General features: G+C 38.1%; 2 protein-coding genes across 3 annotated transcripts in view; both read left to right on the top strand.

Moving 5' to 3' along the window:
• LOC107710560 (collagen alpha-2(VIII) chain-like) overlaps nucleotides 1-20,851 on the top strand; it is a 53,931-nt gene extending 33,080 nt beyond the window's left edge. The window contains exons 2-3 of the mRNA XM_016515370.1: nucleotides 12,425-12,605; nucleotides 16,584-20,851. Coding sequence (XP_016370856.1) covers nucleotides 12,458-12,605; nucleotides 16,584-18,496 — 2,061 coding nt within the window. The 5' untranslated portion in view covers nucleotides 12,425-12,457 and the 3' untranslated portion in view covers nucleotides 18,497-20,851. The remainder of the gene's footprint in view (nucleotides 1-12,424; nucleotides 12,606-16,583) is intronic.
• A 1,683-nt stretch (nucleotides 20,852-22,534) lies between these two features.
• LOC107710550 (protein tyrosine phosphatase type IVA 2-like) overlaps nucleotides 22,535-24,364 on the top strand; it is a 31,353-nt gene continuing 29,523 nt past the window's right edge. The window contains exon 1 of one of the 2 annotated variants that reach the window (XM_016515348.1): nucleotides 22,535-22,671. The gene's annotated coding sequence lies outside the window, so the exon portion shown is untranslated. Of the gene's footprint in view, nucleotides 22,672-23,814; nucleotides 23,928-24,364 lie in introns of those variants that run through there. The other variant, XM_016515358.1, reaches the window with a different exon arrangement.

The raw sequence follows: 24,364 nt of genomic DNA, 5'->3' as shown, positions 1-24,364 counted from the left end.
TCAGGCAAGATTTTCATTGAATATCACTTAAAATTTAGTCTGTTCCTCACGCAAAGCTACTGAAAGACCCCCGAAGACTTAAAATATCATGTCATTTTGGAATACTTTTATGATGCCTTATGTTTTTTATTCTTTTCAGAGCTTAAAAGTGTAAACATTCTTGAAAGTATCTCCTTTTGAGCTCCACAGAAGAAAGTAAGTCATGATTTGGAATGAAATGAGCGTGAGTAAATGATGACGGAACATTTACTTCATGGGTGAACTGTCCCTTTTAAGAGACTTGCACAAATACATGGTGATCTCTGCAATGGGTGACGATGGAGGGGTAAAAGCTAATAATTACTTTTCTATCTTGCCATGGGCAGCAAGCACACTGTGTCAGCCAGCACCAACAACTCAAAGCATCACTAGCCATGATAGTTTAGCAAGCATTTTAACAGCGTGTCAGCAATGGACCAGAATTTCAAAATAGATATGAACCTGCAGCTCAATCACTCTCCTTCTGGAAGCGATTCTCACTTGCGACCAAGTCTGAATTTTTCCAGCCCTAGAGAAGAGTGAAACTTTGGATTAAGTGTGATTTCCCTGTTGTAAGCCAATTATTTGGTACTCCATAAATTCACACCCTGCACAGCTAAAACAAATCTAAATCCATGTAGCCATTGGCCTGCTTTCCAACGTCTAATTGTGCCTCTTTATACCAAGAAAACCTTGTCCTTTGTGACTGGATGAGCTGAATGAAAAATATTTGGATGATCTGAGGAAAGGGCAAGATTTAAGAACAGTGCTCATTTATCATTCCTAATGCACACTGGAGAGGAGGAGGACTGTTCCTTGTTCTGTAAGAATCCCGGTGTAATTTTAGCTTGACAGAATCCTGGGGCCCCACATCCACATCAGACATAGGTATGTACATGTTATGCATCCAAGGAGTTCACCTACACATGTAGGTCTTGCTCCACTGACGAGTGCCACCCACATGGAGGAGTAGAGTGGGCCATTCGTCATTCGGACTGAATATATGGCACAGGCTACGGAGACGAAACACAGCCAGCTGATGACTGCTCTTTGAACGTTCTGTCCCGTCTGCTACTACATACTCCAGTGTTTTTCTCTCCTCCATCTATCCCTCGATACTTCTCTCTCTCTACTGCTTCTGTTGTTTCTGTACCACCCAGGGACAATGTGTGTGAACTGCCAGCACGTGTATGTGGTTAATGTGAGAGACACAAAGAGAAAAAAGCTTCCTGCATTGTCAGGCCTTGGCAACCTACAATAAGAGCATTTGCACAAAAAATGTGCTGTGCCATGAAAGAGAGCTCTGAACAAAAAAAAAATGTTTTCTTATTCACAGTTTTTTCTGGTCCGGTTTTAATAATTTTAAAACAAAATACATTTGTTTGAGAATTATTTATAGAAAATGTCTCTTTATTTACTCACTGTCTTGTTATTTCAAACTCGTATGACCTTTTTAATTCTTTGAAACACGTAAGGAACAATTTGAAAAACAAACTGGTTGTTTTTGTCCATGTAATTACAAGAGACTTAAGTTTAAAAGGACACAACGCAAAATAAAAGTGGTCCACATAATTTTTGCACTACATTTCAACTCTTCTATGCATGCCTTGGTTTTGTGGGAGGAACAGACTGAAATTATAATTGTAATTTACTGTAGGTCTTTTCCTCTAGCTGTTTCAAATGGATTGAGTCACAAGATCAGTCCAATTTGTGAATTCATAATTAAGACTGGTATTTTAAACTAGATTAAACGATTCATTGAAAATATCTGATTCAAAAGGATGATTCATTCACAAAATGGACTTAACTACTGCTCTCATGAATTCTCATGATGAACATGCCAAGGAGAACTAGGATGGATGTCAAGATTTTCAGTGAGATTACTAAGGACTACTTTTATGGTCCTTTTGTGTTCTTCTTGAATCTTAAAATAATTTCTTAAAATTAAATTATTAAAAACTTGTAATTGCATGCAAAAATATAGGAGAAAAGTCATACAGGATTGAACAACAGGGTGAGTAAATTATGATGATTGTTTTCATAGGCGTAATTTGTGGGTGGGACGGCTGGGGCATGTCCCCACCACTTTTTGCCAGGGTCGATATTGTCCCTACCACTTTTTGAAAGTAATTGCAAAATATATTGCGGAAGGTATGTATTAAAGGGAAAACAAGCGGCGAAGTGATTATGAACATGTCGGGGGAAAAGAAGACATTTTAATTATTTATTAATAAACTAGTGCTTTCTGAGTCAGTGTCGGGTGCAAAGATGAGGTTGCCGAATGCCGATGCTAACTCGCCATCTCCACATGGACGTGCCTTTAAAGGGGTCATATGATGCTGCTAAAAAGAACATTATTTGGTGTAATGAAATGTGTTTATGCGGTTTAAAGGGTTAATTCACCCAAAAATAAAAATTAGGCTGCGTTTTACCCACCCCCGATGCATCCTAGGTGTATATGACTTTCTTCTTTCAGACGAATCCAGTCGGAGTTATATTAAAAATTGTTTTTGATCTTTCAAGCTCTATCGTTGTACTCAGCGGGTGTTGCATTGCTTCTGTCCAAAAGACGTGCTTTGTCATGTTGGTGGTGACGCCTCTCTTGATGTATGTTTAGCTATCACAGATATTATACTTAGCTTTTTTGGCTTCTGATCGCAAATGTAGCCAAACTTTGGAGTGCTTAGATTAGCGAGCAAGGTCCTGGCAGATCACTAGGTCCGGTCCTCACAGATGAAGAAAAAAAAAGAAACGCATAGGAATCGAAAGGCGGAATCGAAATTTTAATTTGAAAATCTTACCCTGAAAACCCTAACCTGACCTTAAGTATCCGATTCTGGGATCGGAATCGATTTTCGATTCCCAACCCTACAAACCATTCTTAGATTTATGCATAAAACAAGCGAAAAGAACTTAATAAAACTCAATTCAAGTAAAATTGTCTGAAAACCATGCAGGACAGTGCACCCAAATATAAAACAATCAGTGGCGTAACTTTGCTTTGAAAAGTGATGGGGACACCACGCAACTCGTTTTGCTAGTTTTTTATTTAATAACCTAATTTACTTGGGGACTGGGTTTAGAGTTGGACAAACTTAATTTTTGCTTTTCAAAAATACATCGATGTACCAGGGGCGGCGCCAGAGAATTTTGAACGCAGGTGCTGAGGGGGTGCTAGATCATTGACAGAGGGAGCTGGGCAATTCAGGGCTATAAATAAATAAATCTAAGAATGGTTTGTAGGGTTGGGAATCGAAAATCGATTCCGTTTCCAGAATCGGATACTTAAGGTCAGGTTAGGGTTTTCAGGGTAAGATTTTCAAATTAAAATTTCGATTCTGCCTATCGATTCCTATGCGTTTTTTGTTTTTTTTCTTCATCTGTGAGGACCGGACCTAGTGATCTCTTCTTTATGCACCAAGAGCTTGTAACACTCCAAAGAGAAAGGAAAAATTGAAATCGCATCATATGACCCCTTTAAAGATCGCGAACACGATTCAAACACGATTCTGATCCTAAATTACAATGATTCGTCTGTTTCATTCCTCAACCTTTGACGTGTGCGATCAATGTTGTGATCACTGTTGTGTCAGTGCAGCGTATGATCACACCAGTGTGATTTGAACATTTAAATCTGCGTTCGCGCTGCCGTTCACCTAAAGAGAGCAGCTGTCATCTGTCATGAATGAAACGGCTTCAGTCTTTTCAACCACTCAGTATCATTATTTCTGTGATTACAAACATTCAAATCACAGAAGTACTGGGATAAAAGTTTATAGTTCGAATATAAACTCTGTGTATGGTAGCGATTAAAATAGAGTAAATCACCTTTTGAAAGTAATTTGACACTTCAAATGAAGATTTGTCGATTACATTGTTACGCCAGTAGGTGGCGAAAAGGGGCTGTTAAAATGTATTTGTCTTTGAATCATACAAGATATTAATTCAAGAACGCTGATTCATCCAGTAATGAAACAAGTACATCCTGAGTGAGTCATTGAATCATTTATTCATAAATTACATGTGAATCATGAGAGAACCACAACTTCCATTGGGGAAAAAAGGGGGGCTCCAATAAATGGTTTGCAAAAAAAGAGACACAGGATAAATGTTTGATATCATTATTTAATCACATTGGAATCGAAACTGGGAATCGAAAAGAATCGGAATCGATAAGCAGAATCGGAATCGGAATTGATCAAATTCAAATGATACCCAACCCTTGTGAGGTTTGTGCTTAAAACCGATTTTAAAAAGAAAAAGAAAAAAAAAAATTACATTTTTGCAAAAATCCTGACTAAGAATTGTTTTTGTAGAGAAAAAGCAAGAGAGAAAAGGAGAGAGAAGTGGGAAAGAGACTGCCAGATCAACCTCTAAAAAAAGATGTATAATAGGAAAGAGGAGAGAGAAAAGGAAAGGGAGATAGAAAGTGAGAAAGAAAAAGTGGTAAGGGGAAAAACAGAGACTGTTGACAGAGCAGATGAGGAAGGACGTGGGGATCAGATTGTGTCTGTGTCTGGGGAGAGAGGAGGGCAGACAGACCCAGACACACTCAGCAGGGATACAGCTTTTTTTTAGTGTATTATTATATTTGCATTTATTTGTATATCATTTATTTGTGTGTTCATATTTAAGAAATTGGAGAGGAACAGTTTTTTTCAGTATTTTTTCTGTCTGTGTTTTTCGTCATCTAATTCCTGAATTTTTCTTTTTGTTCAAGATGTTAAAGCTTCATATATGAGAAATTATAAAATACATACACTGAGATTTATTTGTGATACGAATGCATTATTCAGGAGGAACATTTTTCCAGATCAGTCCATTTATGTTTTGGTTTTTGTAAGAACAGACATCATAGGGACAAACAGACCATACTATCTAATTTTAAATTATTTAAAAATGTCTATCCTAATTAAGAATAGATTTCCTCTCAATTGTCTGTTCACACACATACTGTACACACATTCAATGCCCTCATTCTATTTATCAAGGGTTTGTTGCTCTAAGAAAACTGTCCCTGCAGCTATCAGTCCTGATTGCAGCGCCTTTAAAACTCTTTTTTCATATTCATGTGGAATAGGAAAGAATGTGAGCGTTTTCCTGTAAGCTAAGCTAATTTTTTAAGCTAACACCTGGATTGTATTTGGAGCTGTCTTAATCAGATATTTCTCCACAATTAACTAAACAAAGTGCCTCTCAGTTGGAGACTGGGCTTTATTCTTATTACTATTTCTTTCTCCACAGCCATTTTTCTGTCTCTTGAAGTATTCAACATCAACTCAAATGCTCTTCTTTGTTTTCCATCATGATTGATTCAAATACAGAATAGTTTGTTAATGAATTCATGAGAATGAGCTGGAAAAGTTTCAATGCATCTTAAACAACAGGTCAATGAGTGAGAGAAAAAGAGAGGGGCATTAGGTTACTCACCTAAACACATCGACCCTCCACAAGCCCCTAACAAGATGCGCTCAGTCAATTAGTCTTAGGGTTATGTTCACAAACCATACATATCTGACTGAGCCCTGGGATCTGCTCGATTGGGTCAAATCAAATTATGAAGACACAAAATGAAAAATACTTAAGACAGTGGGCTGATCTAACAAAACAGCAAAGTGGAATGCTATCTCCCCATAAGAATATAAGCAAAATATCTGGCTTTAGTTAACACTTTCGTTTAGGTTTCGGCTAAGTATGTTATTTTCAAACATGTTAGAGCATTAACTTTTTAGCACCACTCACCAACATTTTATTTCCTAACTTCTGTGATGCATACAACAACCAACATAATAAAACTGCCAAAATTACATTCATTAGTTTCAGATAAAACTGAATGTGCTTTTAGCGTCACTCACTGGACATTTCACATTGAAAGTGTCGCGAAGCAGTATAACATCAGAAGCTCGTTTTTTCCAGTGAGCCTGGGTTGAATCATGATAGATAATGTTTTTTTGTTTTGTATTTGTTGTGTTTAGATTTTAGTATATCGTGTTAGTAGTTTGTAGTTTAGCTGTAGCTGAATGTGTTTGTGTAGGTAATGTTGTGTAGCTAATGCTTTAGCAATGCAGTCCCTTGTTTATCATGCTAAAGCTTTAAATCTAAAGAGAATGAGCGATAAAAGATCCAATTGAGAGGGGAGACTAAAACATATGTTCAATATGGTTACAGACGAGGCACCCCAGACACCCTTGTGGCTAATTTCTGATTAAACTTAAACAGAAAGTCATTTCTCAATAATAACTCAAGCTATAGGAGCACCTGGGCTAATGGTCCAGCTGGTGTAACCTAAACACTCACTTCTTGTGCATGCTACATGTGTGTGTCTGTACAAGAAAACACATTGCTGTATTCCCAAGACTGTGAAAGGTATGCACAGCCAAGAAATCGAGACAGCTACGATGAATAGTGTCTGTTATTTACTGGGTCTAAGAGAACATTTCCTCTGGGGGAAGCTAGAGGGAGCTTCATCTGAACTAATACATGTTCCCACAGTATCCACAAACCCCATTTGAAGACATTAAACAGTAGAAGTGCGGCACTTGAATTCACTGTTTATCTGTCACTTAACTTGACAGGAGCGTTGGCTTTAGGGCCATTGCATAACGTCTATGGGCCCCTTGGCGCAGGCTGGAGGCCCCGTTGATGGAAAAAAGTGAAAGGTGAGGAACAAAATGGCAGCGTAAACAGCTTAAGGCACACCCCAGCAGGACCCTGACAGCATTAAATGGGTGATTTATTGAACGATTCTGTTAAATGTTGTCACAGCAGGGTTACGGCACATGTTACCCGTTGGCTTTTGAGACTTGCTCTGTCAGTGTGTCTGAGAAACGCTGTCTATGAGCCAATTTAGCCAAACCTCCTTTTTAATATCCACATGGGCTCAGGTCACTGTGGCCGCTAATACACCATGCAATCAGAGAAAGCAAATGTGCAGTGTGTTGAAAATGAGCACTGCATTCTTAAATGTTTGTGCAGTGCTGTATAGTTACTAAGGTAGCCGATTACATAGTGTGTATGGGGGGGGGCAATATAAGATTGGCAGATGGGGAGGCCATTACAGGTTAAGCACCGTTCACTCCCTCCTGAGATTTAACTCGTGCTAAAAAGTTGATTTATGGAATAAAACTCTCAGACCCAATTTCCGCCTCTCTCACTGACTCCATAAGCATGGTGTCTATCAAACAGACATGTGCCTGTACTGTGGAAACAGCATATGCTCTTGCAAGCCACACACAGGCACACTTTCATTTACATGCCTCGAAGTTCATAAAACACAATAATTGTGTTTGCTTGATATATACTTATATTTGGTCTTTTTTTTAATTCACAAATGCATTAAAATGCAATTCATACATACTTGAATACACCTCTTGCATGATGAGCATGTTTTAATTTCTAAATTAAAATTAATTTAGAGAATTAATTAGGATTTTTATTTACTTTTATTATTTACTTAAGTATTTATTTAAAAATAAATACATAAGTAATGTATGTAAGAAATGTAATAATAAGAAATGTAAATGTTGTTGTAGTTGTTATTTCTTTGAAAAAAATAAAACTTCATCGCTTATTAATATTTAAAAACAAATTGATAAAAAATTAACATTAATATTTGTCTTGTTTTATGCTTTTCTTATTTATTTATGTATTTATCATTTTTTTTGTTATTATTATTATCCATATACATTGTTATTATTTATTTGAAAAAGAAATCACTGCTTATTAATATATGAAAACAAGATTTAGTCATATTAATTTTAACATTGATATTTGTCTTGTTTTCAAGCTGTCAACAATACTAAAAACAACACTAAGTGGTCTTACACCGGGCCCTGTGTGCTGTTTTTGGGCTTTAGTGGAGAACCAAAGTGTACATTTCTCAACCATGGAAAGAGCCATCTGTTTTTACGTGATGAAAAGTGGGAATAGCTTTCTTTTAAGCTATTTACTTGTGGCTCACTCAGTTTTGGTGTCTTGGTTGCCACCTGAGCTGCCATGTTGTTTTTAGAGATTACTGCTAGTAGGTTTTGGCCCCTGCAGTGTTTTGCCTATTTTTCCGCCAGCATGCAGTAAGAGTAAGTGGTGTAGTGAAAAGTAATGCATTATGTGTTTGTTTTTTCTGTTTTCGTACAAGGACCTTATGAGAACATTTCTGATTGAGTTTCACAGGTCTAGTTAGACATGAATTACATGGATATGCTTATTTTCGGTCTTGGTGAATTATTATTCTCTGCTATTTTCTGATTTGGAGACCAACTTACTATGGGAAAGGCATAAAGTTTGTAATGCCTGGGATGAATACTTGCTTATTTCCCTTTCTGCTCTTAGAACAATATGCACAATTGACTTCAGTGCTTCTTTTTAAATCTGTTTAAGATAAACCACAACCAATGTTAGCCAAATTGCTCATTTTTTATTGTTCTTTCGAATGGTTTTACCTTCAATGGTTGTGACTGGCTTTAGTTATTCAGAAACTCCTTATTTTTTGTGTTACAGTCATTTGGCAGTCACCCATCCTTATGTGCATATCTATGTTTTAGACCTCAGCTGTGCGCTGTAAACACAGACTTTGCATGCATGGCTGAGCGCTTGGCCAGACGGATTGCGTGAGATTTTTTTACTGCGTCTGCAGAGCTTTTCAAGAGAAACATTAGATAAACAGATTGTGCCGGCCTGTGGAACAGGGGTAATGTCTGATTCTGATCGTTTCGAGTGTTAAGATGCCTGCTCAGAGCGGGGCACATGGTCAAGAACGTCTAAATTATCCTCCCCACAATACCACAACCCCCTCAAAAAGGCTCAGCCTCCAGCCCCCCTTACCACCACCAACGACAGCCAACTATTCAACAACTAACCAAATTGGCCGTACCACCAATGCTCTCAGTCGCTTTCTGTTTTTGCGCATTTTGTGTCTCTTTCGTTCTCACTCTTGGCCTCCCTGGTTTCCCTGTGACTTGTGATCGTGTTTTTCCTGGAGGGGGAATCGGCTACATGTGAGAACCAGGAGGAAGCAAGTTTTTTTATTTTTTTATCGAGTGCAAATACAGATGTTCACACAGACGTGACTAATTACACAGGCACGGTCATGGTTTTTTGGGACAGCACATCCTAATGCAGCAGTAAAATAAGATGGCAACCGCATTGCTATAAGCTCACGGTGGCAAAAAAGCATCACACCACACGCTGTACACCATAGGAGGGCTTCAAGGCCGGAGCAAAGCCCAAAATTGTCCTGCTGGAGCCCAGCAGAGCCCAGAACTGAAATTCCAGTAAGAATAACAATAAAATCGAAAATGATAAAAGAGGGAAACACCAGTGAACCACAGTGAATTAGGCAAAGCAAACAGGCGCAGAGTGCCCCTTTTGGAGTCTTGCTGATTGGGAAAACACAGCGAGGCTGAGCATGTCTGGTTTTTTTCCTCATCTCTCTGGCCAGCTAGTGTAGGAGCTGCAGTTGGACCAGGTTCCCTGCAGATGTGGTTTAACATGGACATGTGCTCTTTTTTGATTTTCACTGATGCAACACAGGCACAAACTAAATGTTGTTAACTTTCCATTTGCATCCTGCCTTTGCAGACTTCCCTTGAAGTCAGCACAGGCATTTCATTATCTGGCAAAGACCGTTTATATAAATACACAAGTGAACTTTGGTCTCCCCTTATTAATTTCTTTTTCTTTTCTTTTTTTAAGGAATATATGTAAAATTTTTGAGAACTGGTAGATATGCTAGATAAACTGTTATTTAATAAAAAATTAGCCTAGCATGAAAAGCAGCCCCTATGTATTAATAATTGATTTTGGCCTGTCTGGCCTTATGACCTGTTTGACTATCAAAAATTATTATTTCACAAAATTATTATTTCACATAATTAAAAAATATTTTCATATTACTTTCACATAATTGAATTGACATTTAATTCACAGTAAATATTTAATTCATTGTAAATATTTATTTAATTATAATTTTAGTGACCAAAAATGATAGCAACAAATGTATTATATTTTCATTAATTTAGCATTAAATACAGTTAAATTTAAAAGACTATATATATATATATATATATATATATAAACACATTCATGTTTTACGTTGTATTTAGACATCCATAACTACTAACACTTTCAAAAATATAAATAAATAAAAAAGTTGATGTAATATTAAGTTTACTCTCCTAAGCTTGATGATCACCAATTCTTGAAGCTTAAGCATCACCTTAACAAAAAAAAGGAAAAAAAGTTTCAGACATTATTTTGTACCCTACTCATGGAAAGTGTCTCAAATGATTACAGTCTTTGATATGGTCCTTGCCGGAGCCTCTGTTTAAACTGTGGGAAAGGGTTTATATTTGAGAAAGGGGCACCATTAACCTTTGGTTAGAATTTAAAGAGGTTCTTGCTGAGCTGTGGCACTGTGAAGAAAGTTGATCTGACTTGTGGGTCTCATGCTTGCAGATGCAGTCGGGCTGACTAGTGGGTTTCTGTGTTCAAACCTGTGGTTACGAGAGAGAGTTCAGCTGTCACAGCACATTGAAATAGGAAGTGAGGTAGGTTATGAATGTGTCTTGGCTTGGCCAGGTCCACTGAGAACAGCAAACCAAAACCTGTGAACTGTGAAGGCCACGGATAGGATGTCCATGTGCTTTTGGACTGAATTTAAGATCAGCAGACTTTAAGCTCCATCCCTCAGGCTTTGCAGGTTCAGCACTCTTGGGAAAACAGAGTGTGCAGAAATGAAGGACTGGGAGGCGTTTCAATAAAGTATCTTCCACATTCAGTCACACTCTCAGAGCACAGGACAGCTCATCCAGGTGTGATGTCAAGTCTAGAACAGACCACAACTGGCCATAAATGTAGGTCTGAGGCCGGATTCTTAAGATAAATAATCTAATGACATTAACTATCATAGAATTTACTTGCTATACTATACAAAAAGAAAAAAATTTTTAAATCTGAATCAGAAAAAAATCTGAAAATCAGTTCAAAATTTTATTGATTTATTATATATTGAAATGTATTTATTTACATTTATTTATACTTTATTTATATATATTTTTTCATCATTTACTCACTCTCATGTCAATCCAAACACAGGTTTGTAATGACATTATTTGTTTATTTGTTATCATCTGTCAATGATGAAAAAACCTTTAAGAATGTTTCAAGAATCAGCCCAGTTGTGACAGGTTTTACAGGAAAAATGCTAAATGCAAAGAATAAAATGCAACTATGCGTATAACCATGGATAGGCCTAATTAAGATAAGAAAATGAGTCAGCCTTTAAAATGGAGGAGAAAGCACAGATTGAGATCAACTGGTGTAATCCATGAAAGCAGATAAAAAAGAGACATCCAAGACAACTGCTGATGTGGATGTCAGGCACTTAAGAGAATGTAATCTGACATCCTCAATATCCCCACTGTTAGACCCTAAATTGACGCCGTCAGCACCCCTCTTCTCCGAGCCAGTGGTCTCTCCCATGCACCTGATCAAATCTGTGTAAATATTTGGTGCGAGTAACATGAGGATGAAATTATCATTCCTTCCTGCAGTAAATTAAAGCAAACAGCTGCAGCTGTCTTGGGGAACAACTGGTTATACAAACGCTGAGGCACTGAGCCCTACCTAGGCTTTGGCATCCGTACCTCATCGCCCAGGCGTAACTTGTGTGGGGTCAGTAACTCTACCCAGTGACCCGTCCGCCAGCCAGCCGTGTAGGAAGATCCTCTTCTTGTAAGCATCTCTGTAGGCCCTCAAGTGAAACCATGTACCTCTGACAAAGCTGCTCGCCTACACCAAAAGACAGAACCCATAGATTCTGTGATTTTTCCTCAAAGTACTGAAACAAGGCCTAAAATAACATTTCGCTTCTAAAGTTTAAAAGGAAGGGCTTTACTTTTTCAGTTTTGGACCGGTGTTAGGGATTATTTTCTCAGTGTTTTGTAGCCGAGAAAAACTTTCATGTGTTGTATCCCGTGCCAGGCATCACTGAACAGGCTAGCACATGGAGAGCTGTTTATGTATGCCACTGTCACTCAGTATTACACCTATTGGAAGTAGTGCTGACTGGCATAGGACTCTGAAATCCAACCGAGCACATTGGTAAGGCCAACATAAACGGGAACGTGAAGGGAAACTGAATGCTCATTCGGGTATCCAAAAATGATTAGGAGTAAAGAACATGGAGTAAAGAACTCAGTCTTTGTAAGGAGATGAAAACATTATGCAGTGAGTAACATATGCCTGCTATAACACCCAGCAAAAAGATAATATTTCTAGGGTTGCACGATTTCCACTGGTGGTTTTCCATCAAAATAAAAGTTCAAATTAAGACAGCCATAAATATTAGTATTGTAACTTTACAGTTGCAGTGTAAAATGATGTGTCAATGATCTTTCTCTCTTTGCAGTTTGAAAGCCTGTGACCACAGAGGACAGTGACAATGCTGGCAGTGCTCTGTGTCCTGCTAGCGTTGGGGAATCATGCCCTGGGTGGAGGTTACGCCCCCATGCCTCAGATGAAATATGTGCAGCCCATAATGAAGGGGCCTGTTGGGCCACCCTTCAGAGAAGGCAAGGGCCAGTATCTTGGTAAGTGTTTGTAATCCATCTTCATTATATTTATCTAGTTTTCCTATCTGTCCATCCATCTATCCATATTGAAATGACAGTGTAATTTACTTTATTTTCACTAAGGCTGCATTTATTTGATCAGATACAGTGTAAAAACAATAACATTGTGAAATATTACTACAATTTATTTTTAAAGTTTTCTTTTTAAATATATTTTAAAATGTAATTTATTCCTGTGATGGCCAATCTGAATTTTCAGCAGCCATTACTCCAGTCTTCAGTGTCACATGATCCTTCAGAAATCTTTCTAATATTTGCTGCTCAAGAAACATTTCTTACCTTCTTACCTAAATATTTGATAATTGTTAATGTTCTGGATTCTTTGATGAATATAAAGTAACAAATAAAAGAATAACATTGATTTAAAATAGACATCTTTTTTAACATTATAAATGTCCTTACTTTCACTTGGAACAATTTAATGTGTCCTTGCTGAATGAAATTATTAAAAAATCATACTGACCCCAAACTTTTAGCTTATTAAGGTAACAACATGAACATCTGGATATATGCCCATTTATATAAGAATTAGTTCTGGTCAGAGACTTTTTACTGTTTGTATCACTCGATGTGTATGTGTTTGTTCAGGACATATTGTCAATGTCTGCATTAGTGGGGATTTTTCAGTGACTCTTTCTTGCAGGATACATTGTTATGCCAGTAGGTGGCACCAAGTGTCTTGAGTGAGTCATTTGAATCATTCATTCAGCTGATTTGTTCAAAAATACTGATTCATTCAGGAACAAAATATGTGACTATCTTTATGAATGAGCCATTTGAATAAATCACAAGATTAAAGGTAGGGTTGGCGACTTTGGAGAGGCTAGCAATAGCAAGCCAGCTTTGAAAGCATAAGATCCCACCCTCCCTGCAAATCACTCTCCAAAGCCATGCCTCCTCCAAAACACATGAATGCGCACAGGCAGACAAGTTAACAGGCAGGTAGGACAGCCTAACATAGCCCTTGGACCGAGGGAAATGATTGGACAAACATTTTATGGTCCTACACCTTCCACAGATGATATAAATAGACATAAATACATTTAGACCACTAACTTAGTGATTGCTATTGGGATGTGAAGAGACTTTCAATCAGCATAACAAAAATATTTTTGAACCAAATCACCTACCCTGCCTTTAATTAAAAACAGCTACTAGTACTCACTCATAAAGACAACTATTGCATGAATTAATTAATTTAGCTGGTTAAACTGGATTGCAGGAGGTTAGTCATTAAGACGTTTTTGCACTAAAATACAATTTAATTTTAGTTTAAAAGTTGATATAATTTTTGCACTGAAGTAGCACAATGGTTTAGTGTATTGACCTTTTAAGCCATGGATGGCTGAGATTCTTCAGGCAGAGAAAGAGTTGGGGAGTTGAGCCAAAAGTCTGTCAGACTGGGAGCACTGGAGATGAACAATAAGAGAGGACAAGAACGGTTTGCAGTTCTCTGATTCCTCTCTGCTCTATGATATACGAGAGGGCACTGTGAGTGTGTCAAAGGAGGAGAAAGACAAAGAAAAAGAGGGACAGGGTGGGGTGAAGTCACCTCCCTTCTGAGCAGTATATCACAGGTCCATAGTCCAAACCTGAAGGGAATCAAAGGGTGTGTCAAAACAGTGTCAGAAACAAGTAGGAGGGGTCAAGAGAGTCGTGGGCTGATGAGAAATCCAGGGTAGGTGTCAAATGGAAGCTGTTGTGATGTGCTTAAGTTACATAGGAGGTCTCTGTTTCACAGGTAAAGAGAGAAGGATAAAACACAGGAAAGAGAAAAGAGCAAGAAGTGGCCAGATAGATTTTCCTGTGGTTTGATTGGTTTACCTGCTACTGATAGTTCAGCTTTTAGGGATAGTTCACTCAAAGAGGAAAATTTGGTCATCATTTACCCATCCTCATGTTGTTCCAAACCTCCAAACCTGTGTGGAAACACTGTTCCTCAGAAGAAGGAAAGTCATATAGGTTTGGGCAACATGGGGGTGAGTAAATTATGACTGAATTTTTATTTTGCACACATGGAACACATGATTTATTTTTTCACATAAAATATAGATAGACTGATAGTAGCCTATTTATCAGATAAACTGTAAGACAAATACAATTATAACACAGTTTTATGAGCTATAAACACAGAAGTGTTACATTTTGTGTCCTGCATTCTAAATGACCAAAACCAGTGAACTGAATGTGTTTTATATTTGCATGCTGGTTACAGTATTAGTGAGGTCTTGGCCTGTCTGTGTGGTCTACTGATAAAGATTGCTTGTGATTGGCCATTTTGAAAGGATCGCATCTCTCAGCATCTGGTAACTTTTTAAATGTGTTTAATTCTGTTTTGTGAATCAGTGTATTTATGTATTTGGACCCGTATAATGCAAATTAGTTTTTATAGTTTTTGTTACAACTAATATAAAAGTAATTTAATATTAGTAATTTAATTTACCTTGGTATTTGGACATGAATACAGTTCTTTTGAATCACTTCACTTCAGTTTGAACAATTTAAACAAACTAAAATTATGTGAGTAGGAGACCTTCGAGATCAATTAAGACTCAAAACATATCTACAGAAAAGCTGTGTGCTCACTACCATCTAGTGGACAATGGAAGACATGCACTGAAACACAGAGTTTGTTTGAAAAGTGTCTGTGATATTACACATTGCTTATCCAGTTGAAACCTAAGGCAATTTTCATTAATAAATAAATAAACATACTAAATAAAACCTGCAATTGGGTATAGACAACCTCTCTAAAATTCAGAGCCAACCTCTCTAAACCAGCATTGTGCTTAAACTATTGAGAGCCATATGTACCCAGTTCTTTTTTTTTTTTTCTGCTGACCATTTCTAAATTCCACTGACTTCTGTACAATAGCAGTTGTTAAAGGAGATTCCGTGTAGTTGTCTGTTTATTTTGGGGCATGAAGTTTAATGTGGTACAATGATGGTATCACATGGGTTAAGTAAATAGAATTTACAGAACAAAAGCGATTTTGTATTGTGTAATTTTGTATTTGTAAATGTAATGATCTAAATTATTCCTCTAAACCAGTTGAGGCATGTTGAATATCTAGGCCTATGCTATAAATCATTTTACCACTTGAGGGCGCTTCACAAACAGAGTATACCATTCTAAAGCATATACAGATGAGAATATAAAGAAAATATTTACAAAGAAGTGGATGAATAGATATATTTTAGGTATTCAAGAGGCATAAAATCTATAATCTATAAAAATAATTATGCTTGATTATATTTCATTTTACTAATATTTTAAATATATTCCTCAAAAAAATACTTTAGAAATCATCAATAGAAGTCATAAGCATAAATCACATTTTAACATTGACCAATTTGACTAAAGATTATGCAAAGTATTTGAGTTATTGTCACATGGGACTTGTCAGGACACATGTGTCATCAGGTCAGTGAAATGGACCATTTTAAAGTCTAAATGTAATGTACTGTTAATTCTGAACTCATCTCTCAAAACATTTATTGAGAAGTAAGGTGAATGCAACTTTGCAGTGTTTTCCTGACTTGCATAGTTTGGTTGTTCCTAGTACAAACATGGCTGTCAAACGTCATCACTGCAGTTCCTTTAATGAAATTCCAGTGAGGTCAAATGCTGTTGAATTTTGTCCTTGTCCTTTGTTTATGTTTTGTCCATAAACACATTCACTTTTCCCTGTAGGCCTTTGTTGCATATCTGCGTAGCTGCCATTGAGCAGGCACTTAAGCATAATGTTGAGTAAAGCACATCGCAAATGTAGCCTCACTAGCACTTTAGGGTCCCCTCTACATGGAAACAAACAATATGTTTTGATGGCACAGAGATTAATTGAAATGAAATTTGTGTCTTTAAATTCTTACATTGGCAAAATCTTCTTTTATGAATTTAGTTATGAAGTTATGAATTTTTCTTTTTTATTGCAGAGTTTCCACCCATGATGGACATTAAAGGGGAGCCAGGTCCTCAAGGGAAACCAGGACCAAGGGGACCACCTGGGCCTCCTGGATTACCAGGGAAACCAAGTATAGGACAACCTGGTCTAAATGGTCAAACAGGTCCTTCAGGGCCTCCAGGATTCCCTGGGATTGGAAAACCAGGGCTACCAGGTTTACCAGGGAAGATAGGACCTAAAGGACCTCCAGGACTCAATGGTGAGGTTGGGCCTCGTGGCGAGGTGGGTCCACGTGGACTTCCAGGTCAGCCAGGACCACCTGGACCAGCAGGTCTGTCATTGAATGGTAGACCAGGGTTACCTGGGACTAGAGGCCCACCAGGATCAAGAGGTGATCCAGGGCCTAAAGGCGGATATGGTATTCCTGGTGAACAAGGACCTAAAGGGGAAAATGGCAATGGAAAACCAGGTTCAATAGGTCCCAGGGGACCCATTGGCCTTCAAGGACCTCCAGGACCTCCAGGTTTTCCTGGGTTGGGTAAACCAGGGATTGATGGATTTCCCGGGCCAGTAGGGCCAAAAGGAGATAAAGGAGTTCCAGGACTTCAAGGTGTCCCAGGGGAATCTGGTCGCCCTGGACTACAAGGTCAGCAGGGGGCACCTGGTGTAGGAAAACATGGACTTGATGGTGCTCCGGGTAACCCAGGCCCAATAGGTCCTAAGGGTGATGTTGGGCCCAGAGGAACTCCTGGGTTTCCTGGTCCCCCTGGCTATGGTAAACCAGGGTTTGTAGGACAGAAAGGAGACAGAGGTCCTGCTGGATTACAAGGAGCCCCTGGTGACAAAGGAGAACCTGGGATGGATGGTCTATCAGGAGATTCAGGGCCAACTGGACAGCCAGGGCTTTCAGGTTCACAAGGTCCTATGGGTCTTCCAGGGAAACATGGGATGCCTGGTCTAAAGGGAGAGAATGGCCCACAAGGACCTCCGGGCTTGCCAGGGCTTAGAGGAGATCAGGGTCCCAGTGGGCTTCCAGGAAAACCTGGCTTCCCAGGGGATAAGGGCCTTCCTGGTCTCAACGGAGCCACAGGCAAACCTGGACCTAAAGGTGAACCGGGTCACATCGGACTGCCAGGTAATCCTGGTTTGATTGGGGGACCAGGTTCAAAAGGTGAGAATGGGTTTCCAGGACCCCCTGGGCCACGTGGCAATTCAGGGATTCCTGGACTCCCAGGCCCCACTGGTCATATGGGACCTCAAGGTGTTCCAGGGTTGAAAGGCGAACAAGGTCCACCGGGCCCCCAAGGAATTGGAAAGCCTGGAGACAAAGGTATGCCTGGCCCACAAGGACCTCCAGGAAAACCTGGCCCTTCTGGAATTAGCGGTATACAGGGCCCTCCAGGTCCACCTGGACCTCCTGGGTCTCCTGGCCCGCCAAATGGTGATATAAATCAGTTAGCGGTTCAAGGACCAAATATTGTAGGAGAATCCATTCCAAAGCCAAATGGTGAGAAACCCTATTTTGGTCAGGCTGAGCTCTCTGCCTCCGTGGCTCCTGCTTTTACCGCTATTTTGACGACACCATTTCCACCATCTGGAATGCCGATCAAATTTGACAGAATTCTGTACAATGGGCAAAATGCTTACAACCCTGCCACAGGCATCTTCACAAGCCCACTGCCTGGAGTCTACTATTTTGCTTATCATGTACATGTAAAGGGAACCAGCCTGTGGGTGGCACTGTATAAAAACAATGTGCCAGCCACATACACCTATGATGAATACAAGAAGGGCTATATGGACCAGGCATCAGGTAGTGCGGTACTGGAGCTGAAAGAGAATGACCAGGTTTGGGTGCAAATGCCCTCTGACCAAGCAAATGGGCTCTACTCCACTGAGTACATCCATTCGTCTTTCTCAGGGTTCCTCCTGTGCCCCACATAACGGTCCGTCTCAAAGGAGAATTGCTTGCTCAAGTGCCCTGCAGTAACATCTGTGATAACAGCGACTAGATTACAAGAAAGACTTGCTGAATGATGGAGAGGCTGAGTTCGAAGCAGAGGATGGAGAATTCATGCTGTGTCTCTGTTTTCACCCTTTCTTTCAAATGTTTGATTTGATCATTGTTTTACTTTCAAGTGTTGTAATTTTCTGCCTATATGATAATTTTATTATAACTGTTATGTTATTTTTGTTGATGTTGATATAATGGTGTTATTTTATTGATGTTGTTGTAGTTGTTGTTGTTTATCACAATCAGACTATTACGTACTTTGCAATGCGTAGGTAACCGTTTGAAGACTTACCCATGTGACTGCACATGTTGCCAAATGTTCTGACTCCCATTGAGCTCATCATGTTGACTCTGGGGTTGTGTGTTCCCCTGGTTGCAGTCTAATTCACCTATATCTTACCCTCATATAACACAGGCTACTTGATTCATGCCACATTTCACATTTTAGAATCCAGACATTCTATACAACATTGTTATTGTATTTGTATGTTTAAATACATCCGTAATTTAAAGAATAATCCTCAGTTCCACATTGTTTTTTTCTTTTCTTATTAATGCCAAACAGGTGAATATCTATCTGCTTTAGTCATTAGGTATATATGTTTTATTTGATTTACTGTGTTAAAGTAAAAATTATGTGCTAATCTGTCTGTTTCTGCGACAACTACATTGTGTTTGAGAGTTATTAAGACAAAAAATTACTTGATGATTTACTTGTTATTTGAGTTGTTTGCTCAAAACATGCCAGGTTTAAATCAGTAGCAATCCTGAAGGCCTCAAGAGGACTGCTGTACAACATTGCCTGCATTAACAAAACAAATATAACAAATACATTTCTGTGACACTAATTCCATACACTCTCAGAAAAAAAGGTACAAAAGCTGTCACTAGGGCGGTACCCTTTCAAAAGGTTAGACTTTGTGTTATTTCCCCCATATTACATACATATTAGTGCCTAAAGTGCATATTAGTAATGGTACATATTAGTACCTTCCAAAAAGGTACCGCCCCAGTGACACCTTTTGTACATTTATTTCTGAGAGTGTACTTAAAAAATCATAGCATCAAAGCTAATACATAGCGTACAGCTTCTCATCAATATCTTACGATATCCTAGAGTACATTGGTGAGTAAGGGACTACTAATAGACTGAGAATATGAAAATATAATTCAGAATTTTTTATAGAACAAATCCATTCTCCAACACAAAATCCAAACTACTGCATTGTATACTCTAAACGTTTTACATTCTCTATCGCTTTTCAAATTGCTGCTTTAACAATGACACATTTGACTGATTGTTTTTTACATTCTTCTGAGACTTGTAATTACACAGACATTATTGACACTAACATGAGTCAATGCGTGTCCTAATCTTTTACATTTTGACAAAAAATTTACATGATTTGGATACATCACACTGTAATAGCACTGCTCCAGTGGTGTTTATAAAAGTTTAAAAATGTAAACATCCTCAAACAAATAAATAGTTCCTTGCACATATACTGAAGTGAGTGAAAAATAGCAAATGAGGCTTGAAGTCCCTCTTGAAATACATTTTCTCACTTCTGTTTGTTTGACCAGTATGTAGAATGATAAAACCTGAATCAGTCTAAAGGAGTGTCAGTAATATAACTTAAATGCACCAGGTTGCCCATTCAATACACGGTTACATGACATTTGTTGCATGACATTGTTCAGATTATTTACTCTTGAATGATGTTTTGGCACCAGATCTGTCCTGTTTCAGCATGTATTTGATGACCTTTTTGTTGTATATTAACACTGTGACCAATATTTTCTATGATGAGTGTATATTGTTTGTGTGCAATGGATTGAAGATTTTAAAAATTCGTTGTGCTGCAATATCTCAAAACTGCTTGGACTATGTTGCTTCCTTTTGTCATTCCAAACAAACTAGGGAAAAAAGCCTTGATTCTGTTCCATGGGATATTTATTCATGATCAATCAAATTAAAAGAAACAACCAATCCTATTTGCACAAGAACTTAATGAAGGCATATTTATACATTTGTGATAGTCCAGTAAGGAATGTCCAACTGAAACCCTGAACATACAAATAACCTTATATTTAACAGCATCAAGGAGTTTGTAGTACACACTACCATTGTTTTTCTTTCTCTCTTTTATGATGTATCTATCAATCTATAGGACTTTTGTCGTATTGCATTCACTTTATGCAATCCATTTTTGGGTATTAAATGCACTCTTTGATTGAACATATTTTGTCAGCTCATACAAAATCTGCAAGTACTTGACAGTACCGATGCAACATCAATAAAGACTTTCTTGATCAAGGGTGTCTTTTGTTGTTCTCCCTACTAAGACCAGAGCTATTAATCATGCATGGTACTAATCAGTCAAGTCTCATAAATTCAGTTCATAAACTTGAGATGAACCAATTAAAGTAAATCCTTTTTTTCATAATTTAATCAGCACATTAAGTGTATTTAAATAAAATAAATTCAGCGTACAGAAATATCCAGCTAACACTAGGGGGAGTGTACATCCATTTTAGTGTTGCTTGTAGCGTCACCTGTGATCATATAAAAGCAGAGGCGGACAGTAACTAAGTACATTTACGTGAGTGTTGTACTTAAGTACACTTTTTGAGTATTGGTACTTTACTTGAGTATTATTTTTTCTGGGAACTTATGACTTTCACTCCACTACATTTCTATCAAGGTACTCGAAGTAGAAAGTCGTTACTATGTAGCAGCTTTGAAAGTCAGTGGGTGATTTTTTTCTTCTCTAAAACAGACAGTTTATTAGTAATCACTCTTGGGGTTACATGAAGTGATTTCCCAGCATTTTTTTTTAACACTGACCAGTTGCAAATGTGATATTTATTTACAACAATTCAATAATAAGAAGTTAATATTGCGGTATATATTAGACACAATATTGTCTGATTTTGCTAAATTGTGTAAGTGAAAATATTACCTATAAAGCCACAGAAAAACTGTTGTGCACCTGAAAATATTTCCCAGCATTTTTTGAACACTGACCAGTTGCAAATGTGATATTTATTTACAACAATTCAATAATAAGAAGTTAATATTGTGGTATATATTAGACTCAATATTGTCTGATTTTGCTAAATTGTGTACGTGAAAATATTACTTATAAAGCCACAGAAGAACTGTTGTGCATCTCCTAATAAAACACAATAGGTGTTGGATTTGAAGCAGCACTGCACAGACCGTTCTGTGTGTGACATCAAGTACCGCGAGAGCGATTAGACAGCATTTTTTTATTTTTTTTATGTCAATTAAGTCTTGCTGTTTTGCTTTTTTTTGTTAAAGCAGTGTTCCTGTTGTAAAAGTTATACAGCTACAGTTGTGTTGCTGGGTTTTAAAGCAGGTTTGATTTTTTTTCTTCCTTATCACTCAGTAGGTGTAATGTATTCTAAGTTGCTTCAGAAGTATTGCAAGTATTACATACAACAATAAAACAGTGCATTGACATAAAAAAGGAAATTTACTTTTGGTACTTAAGTACTTTTAAAAGCAAGTACTTCTGTACTTTTACTTAAGTAAAAATCTGTCTTTACAACTTTTACTTGTAATGGAGTAATATTTATTTGACCAGTACTTTCACTCGAGTAATGGAGTTGGAGTTGTCCGCCTCTGTATAAAAGTGGCTCAAAGGCTTCACAAATATCACACCTATAAGCATTCGTCCACCTTTATGTTGATCTACATTTTGATAATATCCTAATCTAATATTTCCAAATTAGGTGGTCAAATTTTTCTCTTGGATTAAATAATCAATATTTAATGTTCCACAAAGTATTGGAAATAAGTCATCGTAAATATATATACATTCTTGGATTACATTTAAAAAAAAAAAATTCGCGTTCCACAAATTATTGGAATAGCCAATATTGGAAGTCCTCGTAAAACGTGAACAGGCTCTTGCGTAATGATGACGCAGTCAATGCCTGACTCCTCCCTCTTCAGTTCATCTCAATTCAGTTTTTACTGAGAGGACGATAAACACGACTTCACCCTCGAAGCGGTTACGGCTCTACGTGCACGTTCTCCGGGGATTGCCAAGGGATTTCAATGTTTGGCCCGTTCTTTGTAAGTATCCCTTATTATCACTCGCCTTCCCCCTCTAATATGCCAGAAAGACGTTAATAGCGACTACCCGAGTCGTTTGTTTGACCGTCATAGCTGTGAAAGCTCGCGCTTCAGCCGGTGAAGGAGCTCGCGAGGGTGGCAGCCATTTGCCCGCGTACGTTTGAACGGAAATTCCATACTCGCCTGTTTTATTCGTTTTGACAGCTAGGCGGTTTTTGACGCGATCAGAGACAGTTTGTCGATCATTCCTGAGTTTGTTGTCGATAAATGAATGAAGGGGCTGGTGTTCTCCTCAGGCTGTTCTGTACTGCGCTGGCTAGCTGCTTGCTAGCGGTCTCATCATCAGCAGAGACCGTGTCAAGAAGTTACTCAGACAGTTTATTTTCCGCTAACGTTAGAGCATTAAGTATAAAATTAGTTACATGTTTGATTCTGTGTATGGACGTAAAACATAATGGTCACTTGGTCATTTTTCATCGTTTGACCGGCTGTGAGGGTCAGAGAGGGTGAGATTGAATTGTTAGCCAGCGAGCTAATGTTAAAACGGTCAGTTCAGTCAGATAACACTTTATCGTCACACTCCAGAATGTTCCTGATTTCAGTGGTTCAATGGTTATGCAAAGCGTGGAAGATTAGAGTCCTTAATTTTAGTTTATTTTTAATGTACCACAAAATTTGTCACACAAGCCTTGCCGGTTCACGTACGTGTAACTGGTTTCTTCATATTCATGTTTGCTTTATTTTAACTGTGAATCTGACACATGGTAACCCTTTGAAGTATGGTCGATCCGTGTCTTTGATCATTCCCGTGTACAGTACATGGTTAAACTGTAAGCTGATGACCCAGCATTAGACCTAAACTGCGTAGTAAACTTAACTGCTAAGCCAATAGTAACGCATTTAAATGGCATGCTTGTAGAACAGGTAAGCTGATGTATGGGTGGAATCTGATTTCAACCGGTTCCCTAAACGAGAAGGATGCTTATTAATGACATGACATGATCCAAAATGCTGTATTCAGGTGCCATGTGTAGTATTTGATGAGTCACGTGGCTTCATGCTCCACCTGTTCCGTTCCTGCTCCTGTGTGATTAATACAAACTGTACAGGACAGGTGTTGGTCAGTGGCTTATGCCTTGTTGTCTTTGAGACTGACATGCAGGCATTCCTGCCAGAATCTGATGGTAGTTGTAAAATTGCCAGGTGGGAACAAGTCAGGACATGTTTTAGAGCTTGAGGTATCTGCATAATATAAGGTGAGATATTTTGCCTGGCATAACAGGGTATTTTTGTTTGTTTGTTTGTTTTTTTGCTGCCTTAGTTGTTTGATGTGGATGCTGATTTTTCTTAGTTGCCTCTAAATATGATCATGCTGCAATGTATTTCATCACCATAAAATCAATGTTATGTACCTAAATGGACATTTCATTGGTAGTTTAACAGAATTTTTGTGTTTGCTACATTGGGACAATTTTAAATAAATGTGAGCAAAATAACTTAATGGCACAATATGTAAGATTTTTTAAATTAAAATATCCAAAAACCACTAGAACAGTGTTATATATTTAGCTGACTTGTGTACTTACATTATCCCAACTGTTTCGAAGAATGTTTAAATCCAGAGAAATAAGCAATTTTAACTAGTGTAACGGACCGTGTCCTTAGTCTCATTGTGTCGCCTGCCAATGACGTC

This window comes from Sinocyclocheilus rhinocerous, unplaced genomic scaffold (genome assembly GCF_001515625.1).
Source record: "Sinocyclocheilus rhinocerous isolate Xijiao unplaced genomic scaffold, SAMN03320098_v1.1 scaffold492, whole genome shotgun sequence".
NCBI lineage: Eukaryota > Metazoa > Chordata > Actinopteri > Cypriniformes > Cyprinidae > Sinocyclocheilus > Sinocyclocheilus rhinocerous.
This window is presented reverse-complemented; position numbering and strand designations above follow the sequence as displayed.